General features: G+C 32.1%; 2 protein-coding genes across 5 annotated transcripts; one reads left to right on the forward strand and one right to left on the reverse strand.

The window, feature by feature from the left end:
- Positions 1 to 2,643: 2,643 nt before the first annotated feature.
- On the forward strand, positions 2,644 to 4,452 carry LOC115977344 (transcription factor IBH1-like 1). Of its 2 annotated transcripts, XR_004088530.1 has the most exons (3): positions 2,644 to 2,796; positions 2,945 to 3,645; positions 4,074 to 4,452. XR_004088530.1 is itself a non-coding variant. In XM_031099160.1 (2 exons), exon 2 carries the CDS (start codon positions 2,946 to 2,948, stop codon positions 3,528 to 3,530), a length of 585 nt encoding a protein of 194 aa, XP_030955020.1. In that variant the 5' UTR covers positions 2,644 to 2,796; position 2,945; the 3' UTR covers positions 3,531 to 3,754. The 2 variants fall into 2 exon arrangements, 1 of the variants encoding a protein (XP_030955020.1); XM_031099160.1 differs by lacking the exon at positions 4,074 to 4,452 and having other exon boundaries at positions 2,945 to 3,754.
- Positions 4,453 to 9,447: 4,995 nt separating this feature from the next.
- On the reverse strand, positions 9,448 to 10,688 carry LOC115960423. Of its 3 annotated transcripts, none has more exons than XM_031079323.1 (2): positions 10,248 to 10,688; positions 9,448 to 10,017 (listed from the first exon to the last, which is right to left on the reverse strand). In XM_031079323.1, exons 1-2 carry the CDS (start codon positions 10,329 to 10,331, stop codon positions 9,634 to 9,636), a joined length of 468 nt encoding a protein of 155 aa, XP_030935183.1. In that variant the 5' UTR covers positions 10,332 to 10,688; the 3' UTR covers positions 9,448 to 9,633. The 3 variants fall into 3 exon arrangements, with proteins under 3 accessions (XP_030935183.1, XP_030935191.1, XP_030935200.1); XM_031079331.1 differs by having other exon boundaries at positions 9,448 to 10,002; positions 10,248 to 10,687; XM_031079340.1 differs by having other exon boundaries at positions 9,448 to 9,996; positions 10,248 to 10,682.
- Positions 10,689 to 21,354: the final 10,666 nt, after the last annotated feature.

Here is a 21,354-nt window from a genome sequence, read left to right on the forward strand (position 1 = left end):
ATAACAGAAAAAAGTACCATATTATGATGACATTATTCATTTTACATTTACTTTTTTTATTCTTTCTTTATGTATTCCAAAGATAAAGGAGCAGAGTGGATGGTAATAATTGCGTGTAAAAAAAGATAAACAATTAAAAAAATTAACTAAAATCTGATATTTTAATAAAATATAATATAAAATGGATAATCTAATGCATGATATTTTGAGAAGTGAAGGTGTAAAATAGGAAAAAGTAAATTCTTATACTAAAATAAATAAATAAAAATTTCACAAATTGACGTTTATATGGATGGTATATATATCACTTCTGTACAAATTAGTGAATTACAATACCTTTGCCATAGGCCCATAAGATTAATGAAAAAAATAATAATAAAAAGGGACTGGGGAACCGAATTTTAGTCGTTGACAATAAGGTCCCACCAGTCCACATGATAGAACAATGCCACAAATTAAGCTACGACTCATTCAAAAAGAGTTACAGAAAGAGAAATCTCTTAAACCAAGAAGATAGCGAATGAAAATAGGCACGCATGCTTCTCTAGTCCCACAAGATTTTCTCCTAATTAAACCTCACAAAGTTGATTAAATAATAAATATCCACCTCTTCTGGTCCCACCGAGACCTTGTCCATATAATCAATCATCTTTCTAGGGCCATGATTCCTTGAATTTCGTATTATGAAAACCTCTTCATTCATTCATTCGGTTTGATTGTTCACTCTCCTTCCTTCATGCGTCATAATAATTTATAAGACAAAATTATACATATACAAAAATAATGAACCAATAGTAAATTTCAGTTAATTTAACTAATAAAATCTATTGCTTCTTAGAATAAGGGATGTACAAGCCAATTCTGTCTGTATTAAACTTAATTAGTGTTCTAACATGATGAAATGAATTCAAATCTTATCGTATCTTTTTTTATATATATATTAAAAAAAAGTCTCTAATTATATGTAATAATTATTGAAGGAGATGTGTACTTTGAAGAGCATTGAGAAGGGTCATATTTAAAAGCTCCCCACTCCCATGTGGAAGCCATGTGGGGGAGCTTTTTACTCTTTTTAACTAGCCAAAGCAGCCCCATTGAACTAGAATTTCTCATCTTATGGGACCCATAACCCATTTGGCCACACTGAATCAGCTTGTTTTCCGGATCCTGCCAATTTTTTGATTTCTCTTTCTCTCTCTCCCTCCCTTTAATTCAACCTCCTCCTCAATCTCATTCCTCCAAATGTAGCATGCATACATGACACTCAAAACCCTAAACCCTAATATATATATATATATATATATATATCATTGAAATTTGAAGCTGGGATTAACTTATTTTTAATTATTACTTAATTAAGCAGCCGGCCTAATGGGTTACTCTTATTATTCTCTATTAGTGCAATTATACAACTCAGACAACAATCTAATATTGTTAGCCGGCAACCATTTCTTTATTGAAAAAAGGGGATATAGAATTTATAGACCTATATATCCACAATTAACTATTTTAGATGACCTTTCTGCACCTCCAATCTACATAGTTTCAGTTGGTTGGAGTAAATATATACATTGAATACACCCACTAAAAAAGTTCCAAAAGATGGAAAACAACGATCAACAAAAAAAGTATAATTTTTTTTTCAAAAAAAAAAAATAATAATGGCAATTAATAATTACTAACTTGAAATTTGTCAAAATTTTTAAACTTTCATCTTTTCAAATATATATATGGTTATCTTAAAATCTTTTTTTTTTTTTTTTTTCGTTTCAACAATTATAAATGGGTACTTTTTTTTGTTTTATATATATATAGGATAGTATATAATTTTTTTTCTTACTATAAATGGGGTGGGGGATTTGAAGTTTCTTTTTAACAAAAGAATTCGAAATTTATATTAAATTGTAAGGCTCTTTTTAAACCTATATGGAATATAATTGCTTTTGTAATTTCCGTATATGAAACGGGATAAGATGTCTCAATCCACCAATTAAATACAAATTACTTTTTTGGGGTTTTTGGTTGATGATTGGAAGCTCATATTATGTGCAAGGGAATTGGATTTTCAAGATATACTACATAGATACTTCCAAGTATATATATGTGATGCTTTTCTCACAACATGTGTTTAGAAAAAGTTGTGATTGTGGATGTTTTGTTTTTGATTAGCTACAGTTGATATGTGTCAGTGATAGCCTAATAAGTGATTTATGGATAATATCTATGAAAAATTTGAGTGAGCCAAAAATTTTATAAAAAAACATTAAATTTTATTTTCATATTTATTTATACAACACTGGTTATGACAAAATTCCCACGAATCTTGAGTATTCTTTCTTTCTTTCTTTTCTTCTCTCTCTCCCATCCCAACTTCCACATAGGGGCCACGGGCACGGGCACACTCATGAGGTATGTCCATCTAATGACTTTTGTTTGTATTCAAGCAAGTTTACAAATGTTAGGTTTGCATTACATTAAGGGGACCTTTGTTCTTTACACTATACTATAATTTCTTATAATTTTTCTTTTCCATATTCTCTAGGGTTTTGGTAGTGGGCCATTGTCACCATGTGCTTGCATGTGCTGTGTCTTTCTCTTATAGGCCCACCACTCCCCTCCTTTGAGAACATAAATTGGGTTTCAGCACATTCTTCTCTTTCTCATTCCTCTCTCTCTCTCTCTCTCTCTCTCTGATTCTCATAAACTTTCTTGGATCTGTTAAACTCTGCCAAACTTGTCTCTCATAAGCTTCATATGATTTTCTCTCTTCTAATCCAATAAAAGAATTTCAGCGAGGTGAGTCTACATATCTTTTTGTTTTTGATATTGAATAATATTTTTCTCCAAAGAACCCTAGCTAGCATGAATTTGTCATCATAGAAAGAAGAAAAGCTTAATATCTTTGATTAAATTCCTACGAGTAACATCTTGTTTGTTTGTGCAGAATGCGCCATCCTAGCTCACTCAAGCAAGAATTCCTCAAGAAATGGATATTGGGTCTTCAAAGATGTGGTTTTTCTTCAAAGAAAAGCACGAGCATCATGGAGAGAAAGAAGGCTATAAAGTTGTCTGCAGACCTAGCCATGGCTTCTACTAGAAATGGCAGAACTTGTTGGAGTCGTGCCCTCATTGCCAATGCTTCGAGAGACCATGAAAGCAAAATCCTTGCCGAGCAAATCTTAGGCCCGGAGTCTCAAAGCCTAAAGAAAGCTTCAAGTACTGTGCCACCGGTGATTTGTAGCAGGAGGATTAGAAGCAAGAAGATCTTGAAAAGGAGCTGTAGTAGTCATGTCCGTAGGGTAAGAAAAATTGCTTTGCCTCAAAAGGTTCTTAGTGCCAACTCTGTTGCAAAGAGATTGGTTCAAAAGAGAACAAATATTCTCAAGAGTCTTGTCCCCGGTGGAGAATATATGGATGACATATCGTTGATTGAAGAAACCTTGGATTATATTGCTTATCTTCGAGCTCAGGTTGATGTAATGCGATTTGTTGCAAGTGCCACCGAGGTTGTTAATCAAAATAGCGATTAGTTTTTATATTATTTTATAACGTTTATTTATTTTACTTCATTTTGCAAGACTAGCTAGAGTATGAAGGAGAAAAGAATCCGATATAGTAAAGGCAGTGTACAGAGATGGATCATATGTAAGTCAATCCAAAGCTTTTGTTTCCCTATTCTCCTCCTCATGGCTGATCTAAGTTTGCGATTATTCCTTATTGGTAGTTTTATTAAAAAGCCATTATTCCATTTGTATTTCTTTTTCTAATTTAAATTGCTTAATTTTTCCAACGTGGGCATTTTTATTTCTCAAAATTTCAAACCAAGGGTTGCCTTTTTTTCAAATACAAGGGAAATATGAATAAACAAATAACGAAAATCAAATTCACATCATATGAAGCAAGATAACCGAAATATTATGTGTCTTGCTATGTTTTTCAGCATTTATAATGGTGATACTTCATAGATTACATTAATATTTTGTGTTTTCATACGTGTGTGAGAGAGAGGAAAGAATTTGGTGCATCTATGAGTGCAATTAAATTTACTACCGATTGTGGTCTTTCTTACACAGGCTACTTTGACAGCTTTAAAACTGAAGTGTGTTTAGACATTATTGAGGCACTTTAGAGAGAAAAGTTGGCGAATGACGTCCATAAGGTAACAATGAACGCCAGACTGAATATCCGTACGCAACTTTTCTCCACATATTATGTACTACTATAGTACTGTAAAATTAGAGCCAAGAAGCTAGAGAGTAGAGACTATCATTTTTTATTTTTTGGTAACCGAGAAGCTAGAGACTATCGAGACCATTAACTTGAATTTTTATGTATTAGTTCATTCATAATGTATAGCATGTAATGTATGATAATACATATACAGATAGCAAGTAGATTTGCAACTTAATTCATTGCTGTTAATGGGCTCATGAAGAGTTTGAGAAAGAAGAACACCAGTCTCGATTGCCTGCTTAATCTGAGTCAAATTTCGTTAAAATTTTGAAGTCCGTACATCCCCTGCTGCTTTGTAGATAAACAGTGAGTGGCATTTTATGATTTTACACCCATTATCTACTCTAAAAAAAGTTGTTGATAAAGTCTCCATTCACATAATTAATCATTTCAAATTCATGATGGAAAAGGCTGTCAATGCAACTGGAATTATGGTGTTGATGCAGACAACACAAAGATTGACCGTACTATAAAGTTCAGTCAGTACTCAGTACTGGCAACACAAATTAACAGTTAGCCTTTCAACGAATTATAAGTTTGAATAAAAACGGCTAATTAGCTGCTAATAAAAGATGGGATATTCTTAAAGACAATTTGTTAATAAAAATGTTTTAAAATATTTTACTAGTAAGTATACTTAAAACATTTGTTAACTTTTCCCATGAAAGATACATATTATAACTATTACAAAACAAAATAAAAACACCTAAAAAAATTAAGACTCCATTTGGTACGCGAGTTCAAATACATGTTTTCAGTTTTTAAACAATATTACATATATTTTCATACGTTTTTTCACCCACACGTATTTCCAAATAAATTGAAAACTGTTGTTTAAACATACGTACCAAATGAGCTATAAAAATTAGTGTTAAATTGCATATTTGAGACTTAACCTTTTACCCTTATTTCAAGATTGTTCATATTCTTTTAAAATTTTTAATTCATCATATTTTCTTGGGTAAAATACCAAAATAAATTTTTAAAAATCCTTAAAACTTGGGCTAATGCTAGGCACTATTTCAAAAATATCACATTTGTTCCCTAAGTACAAACAACACTTGTTATATAATTTTCTCTAAAAACTAATTTGTGGTTACTAGTTATGTTGCTCTTTGTATCATGACCAACATCATTTTCCAACCAGAAAATTGGATATGACTTATCTTATTCATAAAAAATATTTTTCTGTTTCAATAAAATCTTTTTGATTTTCATTATTAAAAAAAAAAATTAAAAAGACATTTGAAATCAAATATATTGTGACAATTATACCCAAGAGGGAATGTCTAAGTTGCAAATAGTTGATGGATAGTGGGTAGAGATAGAGAATGAAACATAAGTCTTGGAGAAGGGAGACTTTCAAATAGTGTGAAGTGTCGTTTGTGTTTAGGGAGCAAATAAGATATTGTTTAAAAGTCTAGTGCCTTGCATTAGCCCATATCTCATGAGTGATTTTTATATTTTACCCTATTTAATTTAATTATAGAATAGATAATTACATATACACTATCATAATAAATGTCTATTAATAATTACCATAATTATTAAATTCATTTAGTATAAGTAAATAAACCAGACAGAGAAGTTCATATTCCGTGGAATATTCATTTGCATTTCATAGTTTATTGCTGACTAGTAACATATAACATGAAAGTCTTTTGACTTTTTATTGGCTTCTACTTTCTTTACATAAGTTCATCATCGTTGTAATATATATTTGATTTTTAGAATTATAAATATAAAACCTTTGACTTTTTATTGATTGTTTCTAATGTTACTGAATAAGCTTTTGAAAGCTCAATGTTAGTTTAAACTAGTTTGAAAGCTCAGCTTGTAAAGTTTATTATCATAGAATAGAGATTTGAATTCATATCTTATATATATCAAACAAACAATTAGTCTCTTGAGCTAATAAGTAGAGCAATTACCATGGTGTAAACACCGAAAGTTTGAATTCCATCTCACATATATAAATTTTTTTTTTTTTAAGTAAAGGTTTTCTCGGGCCTTTTTGTTTGAGCCTAAATTGGTTCCTTCCATTTCATTAGAACAGTTATGAGAGTGTAGCCCAAAACTGGGCTTCATTCGTTGACGGTGATCCACGTACAATAATCATTGAACTGGTAAAGGCTCATCTACAATTGAATGCTGCATTTAATTGATTAAACCAGGAATGGCCCAAACAGAAAAATCCAACATTGTGTAACAGTGAGAGAAGTATTACTTGGTCAAAACTCAAAAGATTGAGATTGATTTGGTCAGACCAAATCGGCCTAACCCAAATAATTGAAAAATACAAACCAAGCTATAGTCTACTATTATTGGGCTTGAATTTATATATCTTGGGCGCAGCCCAAGTTCAAATTAGTATGCATGTCAATTCAGCCCATGCTAATCCCCCAATATATATATATATATATGAAAAACTACTCAAATCACAAAAAATATCTTTGGACAATTCTTTTACTAGTAATACACAAAGAAAAAAAAATTCAAAATTAATATTGATAAAATTCTATTTGAGTGACTTAGCCGTGTTATCAATTGAAAACAAAATATTAGTAGAACTTAAATACAAAAACTTAATTAATAATTTTGCTTTTCAAAATTGAAGAAAAATAAATTTTAAGTGATTAAAAAAATTGATATTAAAAGGAAGATAAATAATATGATTTAATAAATATTTAAATATAAAAAGGATTCTATTAAAATTGTCGCTTTGCATGGAACTGCCTAAGGCCACCCACAATTAATTGCTACTGCCTAGGCCCATATGTAGCATTGACAGCACACCCACAAAACCTACAACCAAGGTAATTTCTTGGTGACTCCTCTAACATACTATTGCCGCTTGTTTGCCACGTGTGCACATCACAAAGCCCAAGCCCCGTTATTTCTAACATTGCCCCAACATGCCTACTCTATGCTCAAGGCAGCCCTGCCCAGCCTTCAAGCCACCAATACTCGTGTAAGCCATGCATTGCCATGGAGCAGCATCGTTTGCCTGGCCCATAGCACGAGTCATAGGGTGCAAGGTTTGCCCACATGTTGCCATTGCACGCTGCTCAAGGACCTTACAACTAGGGAACCCTTCAAGTACCTTTAGACTCAAACAACTTGCAACAAAAACAAAATACTTGGTTCGTATCTTTCGAATACACTAACCATTTTCTATCACGCTTCCCCTCACTTGATAATATTCGAGTGTAATGAATAGTAGAAAAAAGTCTAATGTCATCACCTTTATGAAAAATTATATTATTGTCTCTAATTGGACTTCTTTCTGCTAATAAATCTCATAATTTTTTGTAAATATTTTTCCAATTACCTAGATCATAAATATTTTTCTCAATGTTATAAATACCGTTTCGGACCCTATTTCGATTTGTCCATTGGAATGGAATATTTCGATACTGGTCTGTTTTTGGATACCATTTCAGAGGTTATATATATATATATATATATATATATATATATATATATAACCGAAACTTTTGAAACTCCCACAATTTTCCACGTCAGTATAATATTTAAATTAAATTAAATTTTCCACCTCATCACTGTTTTCTTTTTCCAATGCAAATTAGACTTCTAGCCAAATAAGGACACTCTCCCACCACCTCTATTTTCTCCTATTTAAGAATTGTTTGCGTAGAAAACCTAAGCCCCAAAAACTTATTTTTGCCGCAACACAATTTTCTCCTTAAAACTTATTTTTCTTCAAGATTTTTTTTGAGGGCGGCTCATGCTTCACAATTCACATATTCCACTTATGTATTGGACTCCTTTCCTTCTTCGGTCAATGCATTAAGGTTAGAGTTATTTGATTTGTTCAATAAAAATTATAGATTTGTTGCTTTTTCTTATAAGTTTGTCAATTGTTGTTTTGTTTCTTTAATTGCTCGGCTTGAATCTTTTAATTAAATCTTCAATTTTTTTTAACCTTTTAAAAGTTTTAATATTTTGAATTTTAACATTTAAAAGGTAACTCATATTTCTCTAATATTTCTATGTTGTGTAGACATATTTTTTTTTGTTTATTATATTTCTCCATTGTGTAGTCACATAATTTTTGTTTTGTTTTAATAAATTCTTGGCTCAAAATCTTCTAATTGTTTGGTTTACATATGAATTTTTAAGTTCATTTTTTGCAATACATTTAATTGTCTGGCCAATTTCAATTGTAGAAAAGCTATAATCATGGATTCCCTTCTTTCTATTGTATTTCTCTATTGCGTAATTATATATATATATATATATATATTGTTTTATTTCAATACTTTTGAAGCTTTGAATCTTTTGATTTTTTTTAAAAAATTTTTTTTGGCCTTTTGGAAGTTTTAACATCATAACTTTTGGGTTTTATTTTTTCTATTATCATAAATTATCCAGAAGATTTCAATGAATATCCATGGATTATTCTTTTTGAGGGTAACCCATCTTTATCTTATATTTCTATTCCTAACTTTTTTTTCTATATTTTTTCTTTAATTGTCTGTGTTTACGTCTCTTTTGTTTTTCTTATTTTTACTTTCATAGCGTATGAACATGTTGTGTATGTTCTTTGATTCTTTCTTTAATGATTTTTGTGTGAGTATGTGTTATCGTATCTGGATACTTAGGCAAAATCTATAAAGACTAAAGATGCTTTTTTTTTTTTTTTTTTTTTAATGAATCCTGTGTTTTTCATGACTTTAGTGAGTTATATTCTTAATGATCGAAATGGTTTTGTTTGAAGTGGATTTTGTTCATATTGATTTCAAAGTTTATTTCTTGGCTTATATTATAGATTGTAATATATTTATTCATCAAACTGTTTAGTTGAGTTTGTTTTCAAAATTGTTTTCAGTGTTGGACATTTTCTTGAAGCATGTTGGTATCATATATTAAAATACTGTTAAGTTGATAATAATAATAATAATATAGTTTAATAAATGTCTGAAACGTATGGCTGTTAACAAATATTTTAGCTATATGATTTTATTTTACAAATTTAATTTTGGTGTTGTAGTAAAATAAACAAAAATTAAATTATATATTGTACTCAATACATTTCCCGTGCATCGCACGGGTTAGCGACTAGTTTAACAAATTTTCCAAAAGATAATAACTAATTACCAAAGTAGATACAAATAAGTAAATAAATAAATATATATATATATCTAAAAAATGTATATATCTAAAAAAAAAAAATTCGAAACGGAACGGAAATAATAACATTGATTTTTCCAATTACCTGGATATTTGAAGGAATATATTATTTAGCCTTAATCTCTGTACATTAACTTATTCATTGACTAATATTGGAACAAACCAAAAATTAAATAAACATTAACTACTTTATCTGAAACACCACAAATCTTTCGCTTCACTTCCTCCACTTCCTTCACCAACTACCTAGGGTAAACTAGCCAGATGCTCGATCCAGCCCCGTCGTGTTTCCGGATTCAAGGTGATCAAAACTTCCCTCCATTCGGGCTTTTCTAATTTTTCAAGGGCCTTGAACATGGTATCATCGTTATCAGACATAGAGACCAAAATTTCCGTGGCCTTCACCATCGAGAAGGGATCAGGAACTTGTGCAGGAACGGTCAGATACTCGATCCAGCCCCGTTGTAATTCCGGATTCAAGGTGATTAAAACTTGCCTCCATTCGAGCTTTTCTAATTTTTTAAGGGCCTGGAACTTGGTTTCATCATTAAGATCATCCATAGAGACCAAAATTTCCGTGGCCCTTACCATTGAGAAGGATTCAAGATCCTGTGCCATTTGAACAGAAAACCGTACCAAATAAATTAAGAGTTATGTATAAAAGAAAGTGACGCATCCAGAGGAACACAAAAAGAAGATTAACTCAAAGCAGTTATACAAATATGAACAATTAGAAGGGCATGGAGGAAAAACGTGTCCAACATCAAGAGCAACAAGCAACGATGAACAGCAATCAAGAACAAACTTCAGCAATGGTAAACAAACCATTTTTGAATTTAACAGAAACATTAAACACTTACTGTAGGTGCAGGAACTGCGTTGGAGAAGGGTGATAAAGATGATGCCATGATTGAGGAGGATGAAGCGGTGTCTGCAAGATCCATATGTAATGCCAGACTCGGGGTGAAGGGCAATTAAAATTCAACAAATCTCAGAGATCAAGGGTGTAGTTGGGCTGTGCGAATAAATTAGGGTTTTGATTTTGGGGGAAAAGGACCACGTTTATGGAGTAGATCAGCAGGTCTTTGACATCTTGTTTAACCAAAATGCTTCACCGATACTGGATCTTTCTCTATTATTATTGGTTCTTGCCGTTTAGTTTCTGTTAGAAGGAGAATAAATTTGTGTTTGTAAAGAGAGACTATGAGGATAGAGAGAATCCTGGAAAGTGAAAGTGAAAAAAAGACAAAAGGACTTTATATCAAACCAACTATGAGAGTAGAGAGAATCCTGAAAAGTGAAAGTGAAAAAAAGACAAAGAAAAAAAGACAAAAGGGCTTTATATCAAACCAACCATGAGAATAGAGAGAATCCTGAAAAGTGAAAGTGAAAAAAAGACAAAGAAAAAAAGACAAAAGGGCTTTTTATCAAACCAACCATGAGAATAGAGAGAATCCTGAAAAGTGAAAGTGAAAAAAAGACAAAAAGGTTTTATATTTTATTAATGTGTGTTTTTAGGGCATATAATATTAAATTAATTTTGAAAAAAATTTATCGAAAATTAAAAAAAATTTGTAATTTTTTCAATTCTCAATAAAACTTTTCTAAAACTGGATTTGTTAATGTGTACCCTAAGGACACACATTAACCGGATCCTTATATCAAACCAACTTACCAACAGCCAACGAATCTCACCAAAGGGGAAGAGGGAAGAGTGGTAAGTGTGAGCAGGTTGGCTCAGACGTTGTATTGAAGAGAGGGTGATATGAGTGGGTTGCTTTGGAAATGGTAATTTTTTTTAATTAAATAAGATAGAGTACATAAGTGGCTGTAGATTTTTTTTTTTCTTGTTTTTGTTCGGAATTTAAAGTTTGAATTTGAAAGGGTTATAAAAAGTGATAGTAATAATCATGCCTATGGTCTGTCTTTTTCTCTCTTTTTTTTTTCTTTTTTTTTGGGTAAACAAGCCTATGGTCTGTTACAACAGTTGTTTTGCTCAACTATTTTGTTTATAAAAATAAAATAAACAAAGAGTAAAAGTCAAGGCTCCCACCATACTTATGCTAGGGAAACAATATTTAATGTAATTTTGTGTTATAATTTGTCACATAATGAATTGTAATTAGTAATGATACATTAGTGGACCATGTAGAAACATACTTTTATTAATTACAACTTATTATGTAACAAATTATGGAATAAAATTTTACCAAAAATTGTGTTCTTAGTATAATTTTATCTCTATTAACACACTCTACAATACTTTCAATTAGGTATGCAAATAAAAACAAAAAGGGTTTAATTTAATAAGGAGAATGTTAACCAGCACCAAGCGGTGCTGGTTAAGGGCAAAAAACAATATTTAACATAATTTTGTGTTATAACTTGTCACATAATGAATTGTAATTTGTAATGATACATTAGTGGACCATGTAGAAACATATTTTTATTAATTACAACTTATTATGTAACAAATTATGGCATAAATTTTACCAAAAATTGTGTTTCTAGTATAATTTTATCTCTATTAACACGCTCTACAATACTTTCAATTAGGTATGCAAATAAAAACAAAAAGGGTTTAATTTAATAAGGAGAATGTTAACCAGCACCAAGCGGTGCTGGTTAAGGGCAGAAAAAAATAAAAGATATCCTAAAATAGAACTTATAAACTGAAAAAGTAACAAATTAAAAAAAAAAATACAATTTTTTTCAAAAAAAATGTGTGCTTAACGGGTACCATGCGGTGCCCGTTAACACAAATCCAATAAAGCAACCTCAAGCAAGATCGCCTAACAATCTCACCATAGCAAATTTGCTGACAAAACTGAGTAGTCACCTCAGGCTCTTGTCTATTTTTTTTTTTTTTTGATAGGAGCCTCTTGTCTATTGATTTTACACTTACAAGTTTTGATTCAAAAGTCAGCTCTCAACTTTGTTGGCAGGATTCAATACCACCTTGTACTTAAAGTCTATAGATTTTGTACTTAAAGTCTATAGATTTTATACTTAAAGTTTTGATTCAAAAAATTAGATGATTTGTTTTTTTGCACGAGTAAAGTAAATACTCAAAAGAAGCTAATTTTCTCTTCACTTCCCCAGCTACAACGATCGAAGGTGTTGGCCTTGGCCTTCTAGTTCGGTCATGTCACATTTCTTCTTCCTTTTTTCATACGATTATTTAGGCTAAAAATTTAAAGCATTCATAAGGAGTACTGAATACTCGGTAAAGCTGAGCATAGTCCCTCACAAGAAGCCTCTGTCTCTTATCTTCATAGACTCTAAAGTCTAAAAGGCTATTGGCCTAATGGTGGTCAAACCAACAGTCCACTGTTTCTTATAATAAATATTCACAAAAGAGTAAATATGCTCCCAAAAGCAACTCCATGAGCAGAGTGCTGGATTCCATTTCCATATCAAATAGAAAAAAAAAATCAACCAATTCAAGCTGTCAATCTTGCTTTTGACACCGCATGAAGTAACGTGACCAAAAATAAAAAAATCGAAACAGTTCTGTATTTTTCACAGAAGGGTAACTTCTTAACTTCCAAGTCCCAAATTAACTTTATGTGGCGTCTCTCTGGTTATTTCATTTATTTAGTTTATATTATAGCTGGCTTTTAACTAATTGTATACTTGGCCTCGTTTGGTAATTAAAGATGGAGATTCTAACATTTTACCCTTAATTTTTTTTTAAATTGGCAATATGTCCCTGTTTACAAACTATATAGAGGCGTGCCCCTGTTTCGATACTTGATTACCCTAAAATCGAGTTCAATTAAATACTCGATTTGTAGAAAATCGAGTTATGCCCGATTAAACTTAAAAAAAAAAAAAAAAAAAAAAAAAAAAAAATTGCATAGAACTTGAGCTTACTGAAATCGAGTTCCATGCAAAAAAAAATTTATAAGTGTGATCGCCTCATATTTAGGGAGCCCTATAGTGGCATTTTTAAACCCTATAGTGACGTTTTAAATCCTTATAGCGCGTTTTCCAGCAAATTTTTTTTAAGTGTGATTGCCCCATATTCAGGGAGCCCTATAGTGGTGTTTTGAAACCCTATAGTGACGTTTTAAAGCCCTATAGCGGCGTTTTTTTGCAATTTTTTAATAAGTTCCATACCAATTTCAGGGGGGCCTATAGTGGCGTTTTTTAAGCCCTATAGTGACGTTTTTAAGCCCTATAGCGGCGTTTTGGAACTCGACTCCCCTAAAATCGAGTTCCATGCATTTTTTTTATATTTTTTATTTTTTTATAGTTTTAATTTTATTAGGCATAACTCGATTTTCTAAGAATCGAGTATTTCATTGAAACTCGATTTTAATTTAATCGAGTATCGAAACAGGGGCATATCCCTATATAGTTTCAAAATAGGGGCATATTACTAAATTTTTTAAAAATTAAGGGCAAAAGGCTAGAATCCTCAATTAAAGATGTGTAAAGCTACAGTAGTGTAGCTGTGATGTTCCTGCATAATGATGTCGCGTAGCTGCATAAAATTCAAATTCAAATCAGATCTGTACAGCAGCTATAGATAGATATTTCAGCCTTTAATTTGAATTGTAAACAGAGTTTAAACTGAGATATGATAAGATAGCTGTACAACTCTATAAATGATAGCTGTAGCAGGGCGCTGGATTCCATATCAAATGGGAAAAAAGCAACCAATTAAACCTGTCATTCTCACTTTCGACACCGCGTGAAGTAACGTGACAATAAAATTAAAAAAATAAAAAATAAAAAGGAAAATACTAACTAATGCTAAAGAAAATTTTTATAAAAAGTGAAAAAAAAATAATATTTTGATAATTTTTTTTATTTCTCATAAAAATAGTATCAAAATTTTTCTAAAATAAATTATTAATGAGTGTCTTAAGAACACTCGTTAGCATGACAAAAAAAAACCCGAAACACTTCTGTTTTCTTGAACTTATCACAGAATAGAGTAACTTTTTTACTCCCAAGTCCCAAATCAACTTTCTGCGGCGTCTCTCTGGTTACTTCATTTATTTAGTTTATATTATTTTGTAATGATATTTAAATAAGAAAATTTGTTTTTTAAATACTATAACATGTATTTTTATATTTTGTTTTAATCACACATATTTTTATAAAATTTAAATAATATTAATAGAAATCTCTTTCTACACCTTATTTAATAATAGATTAGATGTTATCTTGCACTTTACTTTTAAGGTCCATTTAGATACAGTTGAAAACTAAAAAATACAGTAGCAAAATAATTTTTAAAAATGTGAATGGTACTATAGGACCCATTTTTAATAAAAAATTGTTAAAAAGTGAGATTTGTGAGTCTTGTGACTGAAAAATTGCTGAAAATGTGACTGGTGTGCACTATTGACACCCCAAGTTCAACAATCACAGCTTGTTAAAAAAATAAAAATAAAAATAAATAAAAAAGGTTGAAATGCGTTTTGCGTCCAGACGTAGACGCAAAACGCAATACCCAAATGAGTGCCTATCCAAAGTTTGTTTTATTTTCACATGTGGTTATGTTTTTTAGCAGGTTATTGTGTTTGTATCAAATTTGTTCTCCACTTGTGTGTTGTTTGTGCCCTGTAAAGTGTTAACTACTCTATGTCTCTTTTTTTCTCTTTGACCCAACATAAATACACAAAAATATTTTATCTTTGGGAGAGGTATTTTCATAATAGTTGGTTTTCATGGATGAGAGACTATGAATTTATATAAGTTAGTGAACAGATACACTGTTCAAAAAAAAAAAAAAAAAACTGTTGTGCTTTATTCAAAAATAAAATAAAATAAAAAAATATTATTTGGACAAGAGGGCCCAATCTACGTATGCCAAAGCTCAATCCAGTGTCAAGCCCATGAACATATAAACTCAAGTATTAATATTTCAAAAACTTTTAATTTACTAATATAATTGAATAAAATTTTACTTTAAATTTAGAAAAGAAAAGGAAAAGTGCAAAGTACACTAATGAATATTAACATGACAAGAGGACAAAGATATTTATGTAACTTTAAAAAATCTCTATTCCCTAAAACAATAAGGGCTTGTTTGGTTAGTTTTTTTTCATTACTCAGTTTTTGTCACCCATCACTTAAAATAGCTCAATTTTCTATACCCACCCGTTTGGCACATGTTTTCAGCTTCTCATTACTCAATTTTTTCAACTTTTTGTAGGACCCATACCTGAGAACCATGTCAGGCATTTCTGTTAGCCTACCCGCCTCACACCATTTTTTTCTTTCTTTTTATTTCCTTCAACCCACAGTACCCACAACAACCACTTAGGTTTTGAGCACAAACCCAGAAAATTCATTAACAGCCTTGAAGCACTGAGAAAATTCACAAACCCACAACAACTAATTCGTTGCCCCAATCGTTGATTTTTTTTTTTTTTTTTTTTTTACGTGTTTGAGATTACAAAGGCGAAAAAAAAAAATAGACCACCTCACTGAACCCAGTGAGAAAAAAAAATAGTCAAAAGTTGCGACTGACCTGACTAGTGGGTCCTTCAGTGTATGTTCAATTATGTGTTTTCAGTTTTCATAACTCATCACTCAAAAATCAGAGAATTGAGTGATGGAAACCATGATCCAAAACTCATCCAAACAAACCATCATCCGTGAGACCCATATGATTTGTGGGTTTCCAAACAAGCTCTAAACCACTCTCAATGCGTCAAACTTAAGACTTTAATAACATCCCACTAGAGTGTTTCAGAAGTTAGAAGAAGCAACCTTCTCTTCTGTGACTTCTCTCACCCCATTCTCTCCAAAACAAAGTTAGAAGAAGCAACCTTCTCTTCTGCCTTCTCTCAACCCATTCTCTCCAAAACAAATCTGAACCTCCCAAAATAGTAAAGATGCAGGGACTAGATTCACATTTCAAGTATGAGACGACCTTATATCTCAAAACCACTAAGTGTCAAACACAATCGCATTCATTAAAAAGCAAAGATCACGAAGTAATTTTATAATATTATCTTCTTCTTATATTTTCAGTGCTTACGAAATATCTAATATATTATAGATTAATAGTTATGTTATCAATAAAAGTTTTCACTCTAATATAGTGTGTTTTGAAAAATGAATAAGTAAAATAGAAAAAAAAAAGTATTTTATATAAAAAAAAAATTAAAAAAAATCACCCCCTGTTGCGTGTACTCTTTAGATTATTATTTATAAGAGAATCAAAGAAATCTAGAATAATTTGAAAAAAGGAAAACAATTATTAAAAAAAAAGGTGAATGCAAAGAGAAATTAATAAACCTTCATTATTTCTTTCTTTCTCATTCAATGGAAGCTGTCAAGCTCACTCTCAATCCCACAGTTTCAGACAAACTCAATGAAAATTGTCAAGCTCACTTAGGTTACGTTTGGATTGGGCTGAAAAACCCAGTGTCTATGTCTGGCTTTTTTCTTTCTTTTTTTTTTTCTTTTTTTGCATGCGTTTGTGAGACTTACGGCTACTGTTCATGAATAGTAGCCGCAAGTTTGACTTTTCTCACTCTTTTTCAACAAATCAGTTTGCACTGTTCACGGACCCACAAATTTCACTTTTAGTAATTTTTTCATTAAAAATTGGTTCCACGGTATTATTCACACATTTAAAAATTATTTTACTACAGCGTTTTTCAGTTTTTAACTATATACAAACGAACCCTAATAAATCGCCCCCTTTTGCTTCAGTCAATTTTCTTTCTTAATGTCAATTCTAATTAAGAGAGATTCTTGGCAAGAAGAATATAGCACAAGCTCATTAAATGAGCTATTCCATCAAGTGTGGGCTGGAACCCACTTGTGCCACATGAGAAAGTATATGCTGTTTCTAGATCTCTAACTCAGCATCCATCCGGTGTTTCTAAGTCCAATAATAAATTGACACATGTATTAAGATGACAGCTCAGCATACTCAGGTCATTTAAAAAAAAGAGACAAAAATGCCCCTAAAAATTTCAAAACCTCACCATTAACAATCCTAGTCGGTTGTATTTTCTTCCAAAATTATACCGAGTTTTTTTCCCCCCCTCAAACTCTAAATTAAAGCAATTAACAATCAACAACCAACAACCTCCTGGGAATCCCAAGTCTAGAAGTTGACAGGAATGACTGCAACCCTGAACTGATTTATTTCATAGTTTGCTGACTGATGTAGGCCATTTTTCCAATTGTTACACAAGTGGAGAGAATTTGAGTGGACTGAAGAGTGTGCTTTGGCTTTTTAGCAATTGAAGGATTATCTTTCTCAGCCACCCATTATGTCCAGGCCCGAAAAGAAAGAGGTTCTTTTTGCCTTTATTGCTGTGACCTCTCATGCAGTTAGCTTAGTGCTGATAAGGGTGGACAATGGAATACAAAGACCAGTCTATTACGTGAATAAGTCGTTACACGAAGTAGAGGTTCATTACTTGCCATTGGAGAATACTATTTTGGCAATAGTACACGCCACGTGGAAACTCCCTCATTATTTCCAAGCTCACACAGCTGTGGTTTTAACCCAACCTCCTCTTCTCCACGTAAATGCAGCTAGGAGATTTGGGAGAATACATTAAATGTGGGGGCAGCCACCATCCCTTTAGTTATGTCATAGCTAACCCCCTCCCCGAAACTCTTTCTCTATAGTATGACCTCTTCTGGTAACATGCCACTGATGTGGCTTTGCTGTTCGAGCGTGTGGCCTCCTTTACACAATAATGGACTCCTCGGCCATGGATACAACATGTGGCACAAATACGTTATTTAAATTCTTGTGCCTCACAAAAACTATTGTGAATAGTGGTAATAGTTTTGGATGGTTTTAAGACTTTACCCATGATATATAAATGATTGTAACTCTCACTTTGAGTATCTTCTTCTTTCAAAACTTTCAATGGAAAACTAAAAATTCTCTGGGACTTCTCCAAAAAAATTTTATTTAGAACTTAATAAACTTGGTTGTATCCTAGAGATAAATTTGTAGTAACATTTTAGTAACTCTTATGTGGGTGCATATATTGTCTAAGGATAACGTTTCGTTGTGGCTCCAAATTGTCAAATGTTTTGTTTGATTATTAAATCACTATATTTTTTAAATATATCTTTTGGTAGTGAAAATTCAATGTGTGGTCCCTTCTTCTTCTTTTCTTTTCTTTGATGTGAGAAGTGTTAATTCCTCTTTAGTAGAACTAAAGTGAATGAAATTGTGGCAATGAAATTGGAAAAAATAAGTTTAGAAAATCTTGTACATACGAGATTTGTATGTAAGACGTATGTGATTTTAAATACAACCCGTGGCACAAATACCTTATCTAAATTCTTGTGCCTCCACAAAAACTATTGTGAATAGTGGTAATAGTTTTGGATGGTTTTAAGACTTTACCAATGATATATAAATGATTGTAACTCTCACTTTGAATGTCTTCTTCTTTCAATGGAAAACTAAAAATTCTCTGGGACTTCTCCAAAATTTTTTTATTTAGAACTTAATAAACTTGGTTGTATCCTAGGGATAAATTTGTAGTAACGTTTTAGTAACTCTTATGTGGGTGCTTATATTGTTTATTGATAACGTTTTGTTGTGGTTCCAAATTGTCAAATGTTTTGTTTGATTATTAAATCACTACATTTCAGAATGTATTCACAACTACTATAGAAGTTAGAAGGTTCAATGTTATATTTTATAATTGCCATTGGAAGTTAAGAACTTAATGGGAAGTTATAGAGATAAATAAGGATTTTGTACATACTTCTAAATAGTAAAACGTGGTCCGAATCATAAGCATTTTGTACGTAAATCCATTCTGAAAATTTTCTAAATGTTGAGAGGTCGTCCAGGTGCTTCCCTGATGGACAACCTTCATAGCCACAGATGACCTCCTGACGGTGGACGACTTTCTTGGTCCTAGACGACTCTATGGACGAATTGGAGATAGCTCGATTTTTAGTTCACCATCAATGGGTAAAGTCTTAAAACCATCCAAAAATTGTTTCCAATATTCACAATGGTTTTCATTTCATCCAATATTCACAATAGTTTTCATTTCAAGTTGTACAACTTTTGGCCCGAAAATTGTCAAATTCGTAAATTTTGCATAATCTCGTACAAAAATACTAAGTTTGAGATTCAAACAACCGACAATTAATCTTATATACAACTATAGTACATCTGAGATTCTACAAACTTTATTTTTTCAATTGTTTGCCACATTTTTTGTCACTCTCTCAACGCTAAAGAGGAAATAACACTTTTGACATTATAAAAAATTGGTTTTAATAATAGAACTGAATTGTAAAGTATAGCAGAAAAACGAAAAATAGATTTAATGCGGAAAAGATTTGGGGATATATGTACTGTTTAAGTTGTCCCGTAACAATTAACATTGAGTAATACACTACTTCTTTCATTTACTGAGGATTCTTAATAAACATATTAAATTTTATGTCAATTAAATATTATTTATAAATTTATATTTTAAAAATAATTTTAAACTACAAAAATTTCCAATTTAAATAACTTAAAGCATTTGCTAAATTGAAAAAAAAAAAGTCAATTTAGCAACCAACTCTTCAAAACTATGGCGGTTTAAAAGAATTTAACTTTGAGCTACAGTAAAGCAAAAATAATATTTTATTGTAGAGTGTTAAAAAAAAAGTATTTTAATGTATTGATAGTTATGAATTGATGATTATTGTATTAGATATATTATTTTATTTTGTTATTTATATTATTTTAATGTGTTAAATATTAATATAAAACCTTTGTTGTAAAGAATATTATAAAATAAGGTGTTAAAATAAATAAATGTGGGGCCCAATAATTTATGGGCCAGGCCCACTTGCTCGTGGGGAGTCTAAAGGCCCAAGCCGAAAAAAGTAATGGCCCGGAGATGCAGCCGAGCACAGTTTCGTCCTCGGCAGACCCAAAGCCCCATTGAGGGTAGGGGTAAAAAAATAATAAAGGAATAAATATGGAAGGAGATCTAAAATATCTGGGGAGAATTATCCCTACACTACCCTTCCCAGATAAGGCTCTGCACCTAACAGAGCCGTATTCTTCAGTTTTATCAACCATCCCCCACAATTCTGGGATTAGACTGATGGGACAAATATCAGTCTAATAAAGGTTGGCCCTACACGTGGACGAAGGACAGCGGACGTAAGCTAGTATAAAAGAAAAAGTAAGTGAACCTAGAGGGGGGGACTCCATCCCACCTCCAAAAAAGGGAGACGATCTGGGTGTAAAACATCTCAACAACACCTGAGATTACAGAAAAAATCCATCGTCGGGTAACCGGGGTAAGACCCTAATGGTCCTCGGATCAAGTCCGAGGAGGCCCATCCCATAGGATGCGACGCCATAGGGCTTAAATGTTTAAACCCAAATCCTTTTTCTACACGAATTCCTCTAAAACCAAGACCGGGCATCGCCCCGTGACCAACGGCTAAACTTTTCAAGCCCACTCTCTACAAATCATATTGTGAGGGATCTTTCATGCGCGAGCCCAACATCCTTATTGGGCCGCCAAAGAATTGTGTCCTTACAATTGGCGCCGTCTGTGGGAAAGCTTGCGCATTGGCAAAGGTGGCGTTGGAGTCAACTCTCTAGCAAGCAGAAATTCTTGGGGTTTCTTCCGTCTCCGGCGACATACAGTTGCTGCTTCGGCATAAACTTCTGCTAGGGGCTACGCCTTGCAGTGCCAAGGGCGTGGGCATCTCTAGGGGCTTCCGGCCTCAAGCCACCTATTTCCGCCCTGGTATAGGGGCTTATTGTCGAAAGATAAACCAAAAAAAATAAATAAATAAATAAACCTTACAAGTTTTGGACAGAACCAAGGCCTTGCATGGTCCTCGGACTCAAGCCTATGGGGAAACCAAGTACAAAAAATAAACCTTACAAGTTTTGGACAGAACCAAGGCCTTGCATGGTCCTCGGACTCAAGCCTATGGGGAAACCAAGTACAAAAAATAAACCTTACAAGTTTTGGACAGAACCAA

This window comes from Quercus lobata, chromosome 2, assembly GCF_001633185.2.
Source record: "Quercus lobata isolate SW786 chromosome 2, ValleyOak3.0 Primary Assembly, whole genome shotgun sequence".
In the NCBI taxonomy this organism is placed as follows: Eukaryota; Viridiplantae; Streptophyta; class Magnoliopsida; order Fagales; family Fagaceae; genus Quercus; species Quercus lobata.

What these genes read in the sequence shown, in the direction of transcription:
- LOC115960423 (XM_031079323.1), bottom strand. Translation starts at nt 10,331, where the DNA reads ATGGATCTTGCAGACACCGCTTCATCCTCCTCAATCATGGCATCATCT. An exon ending in ACGCAGTTCCTGCACCTACA is followed by an intron (nt 10,018 to 10,247) that starts GTAAGTGTTTAA and finishes TATTTGGTACGG; the next exon opens with TTTTCTGTTCAAATGGCACA.
- LOC115977344 (XM_031099160.1), top strand. Translation starts at nt 2,946, where the DNA reads ATGCGCCATCCTAGCTCACTCAAGCAAGAATTCCTCAAGAAATGGATA.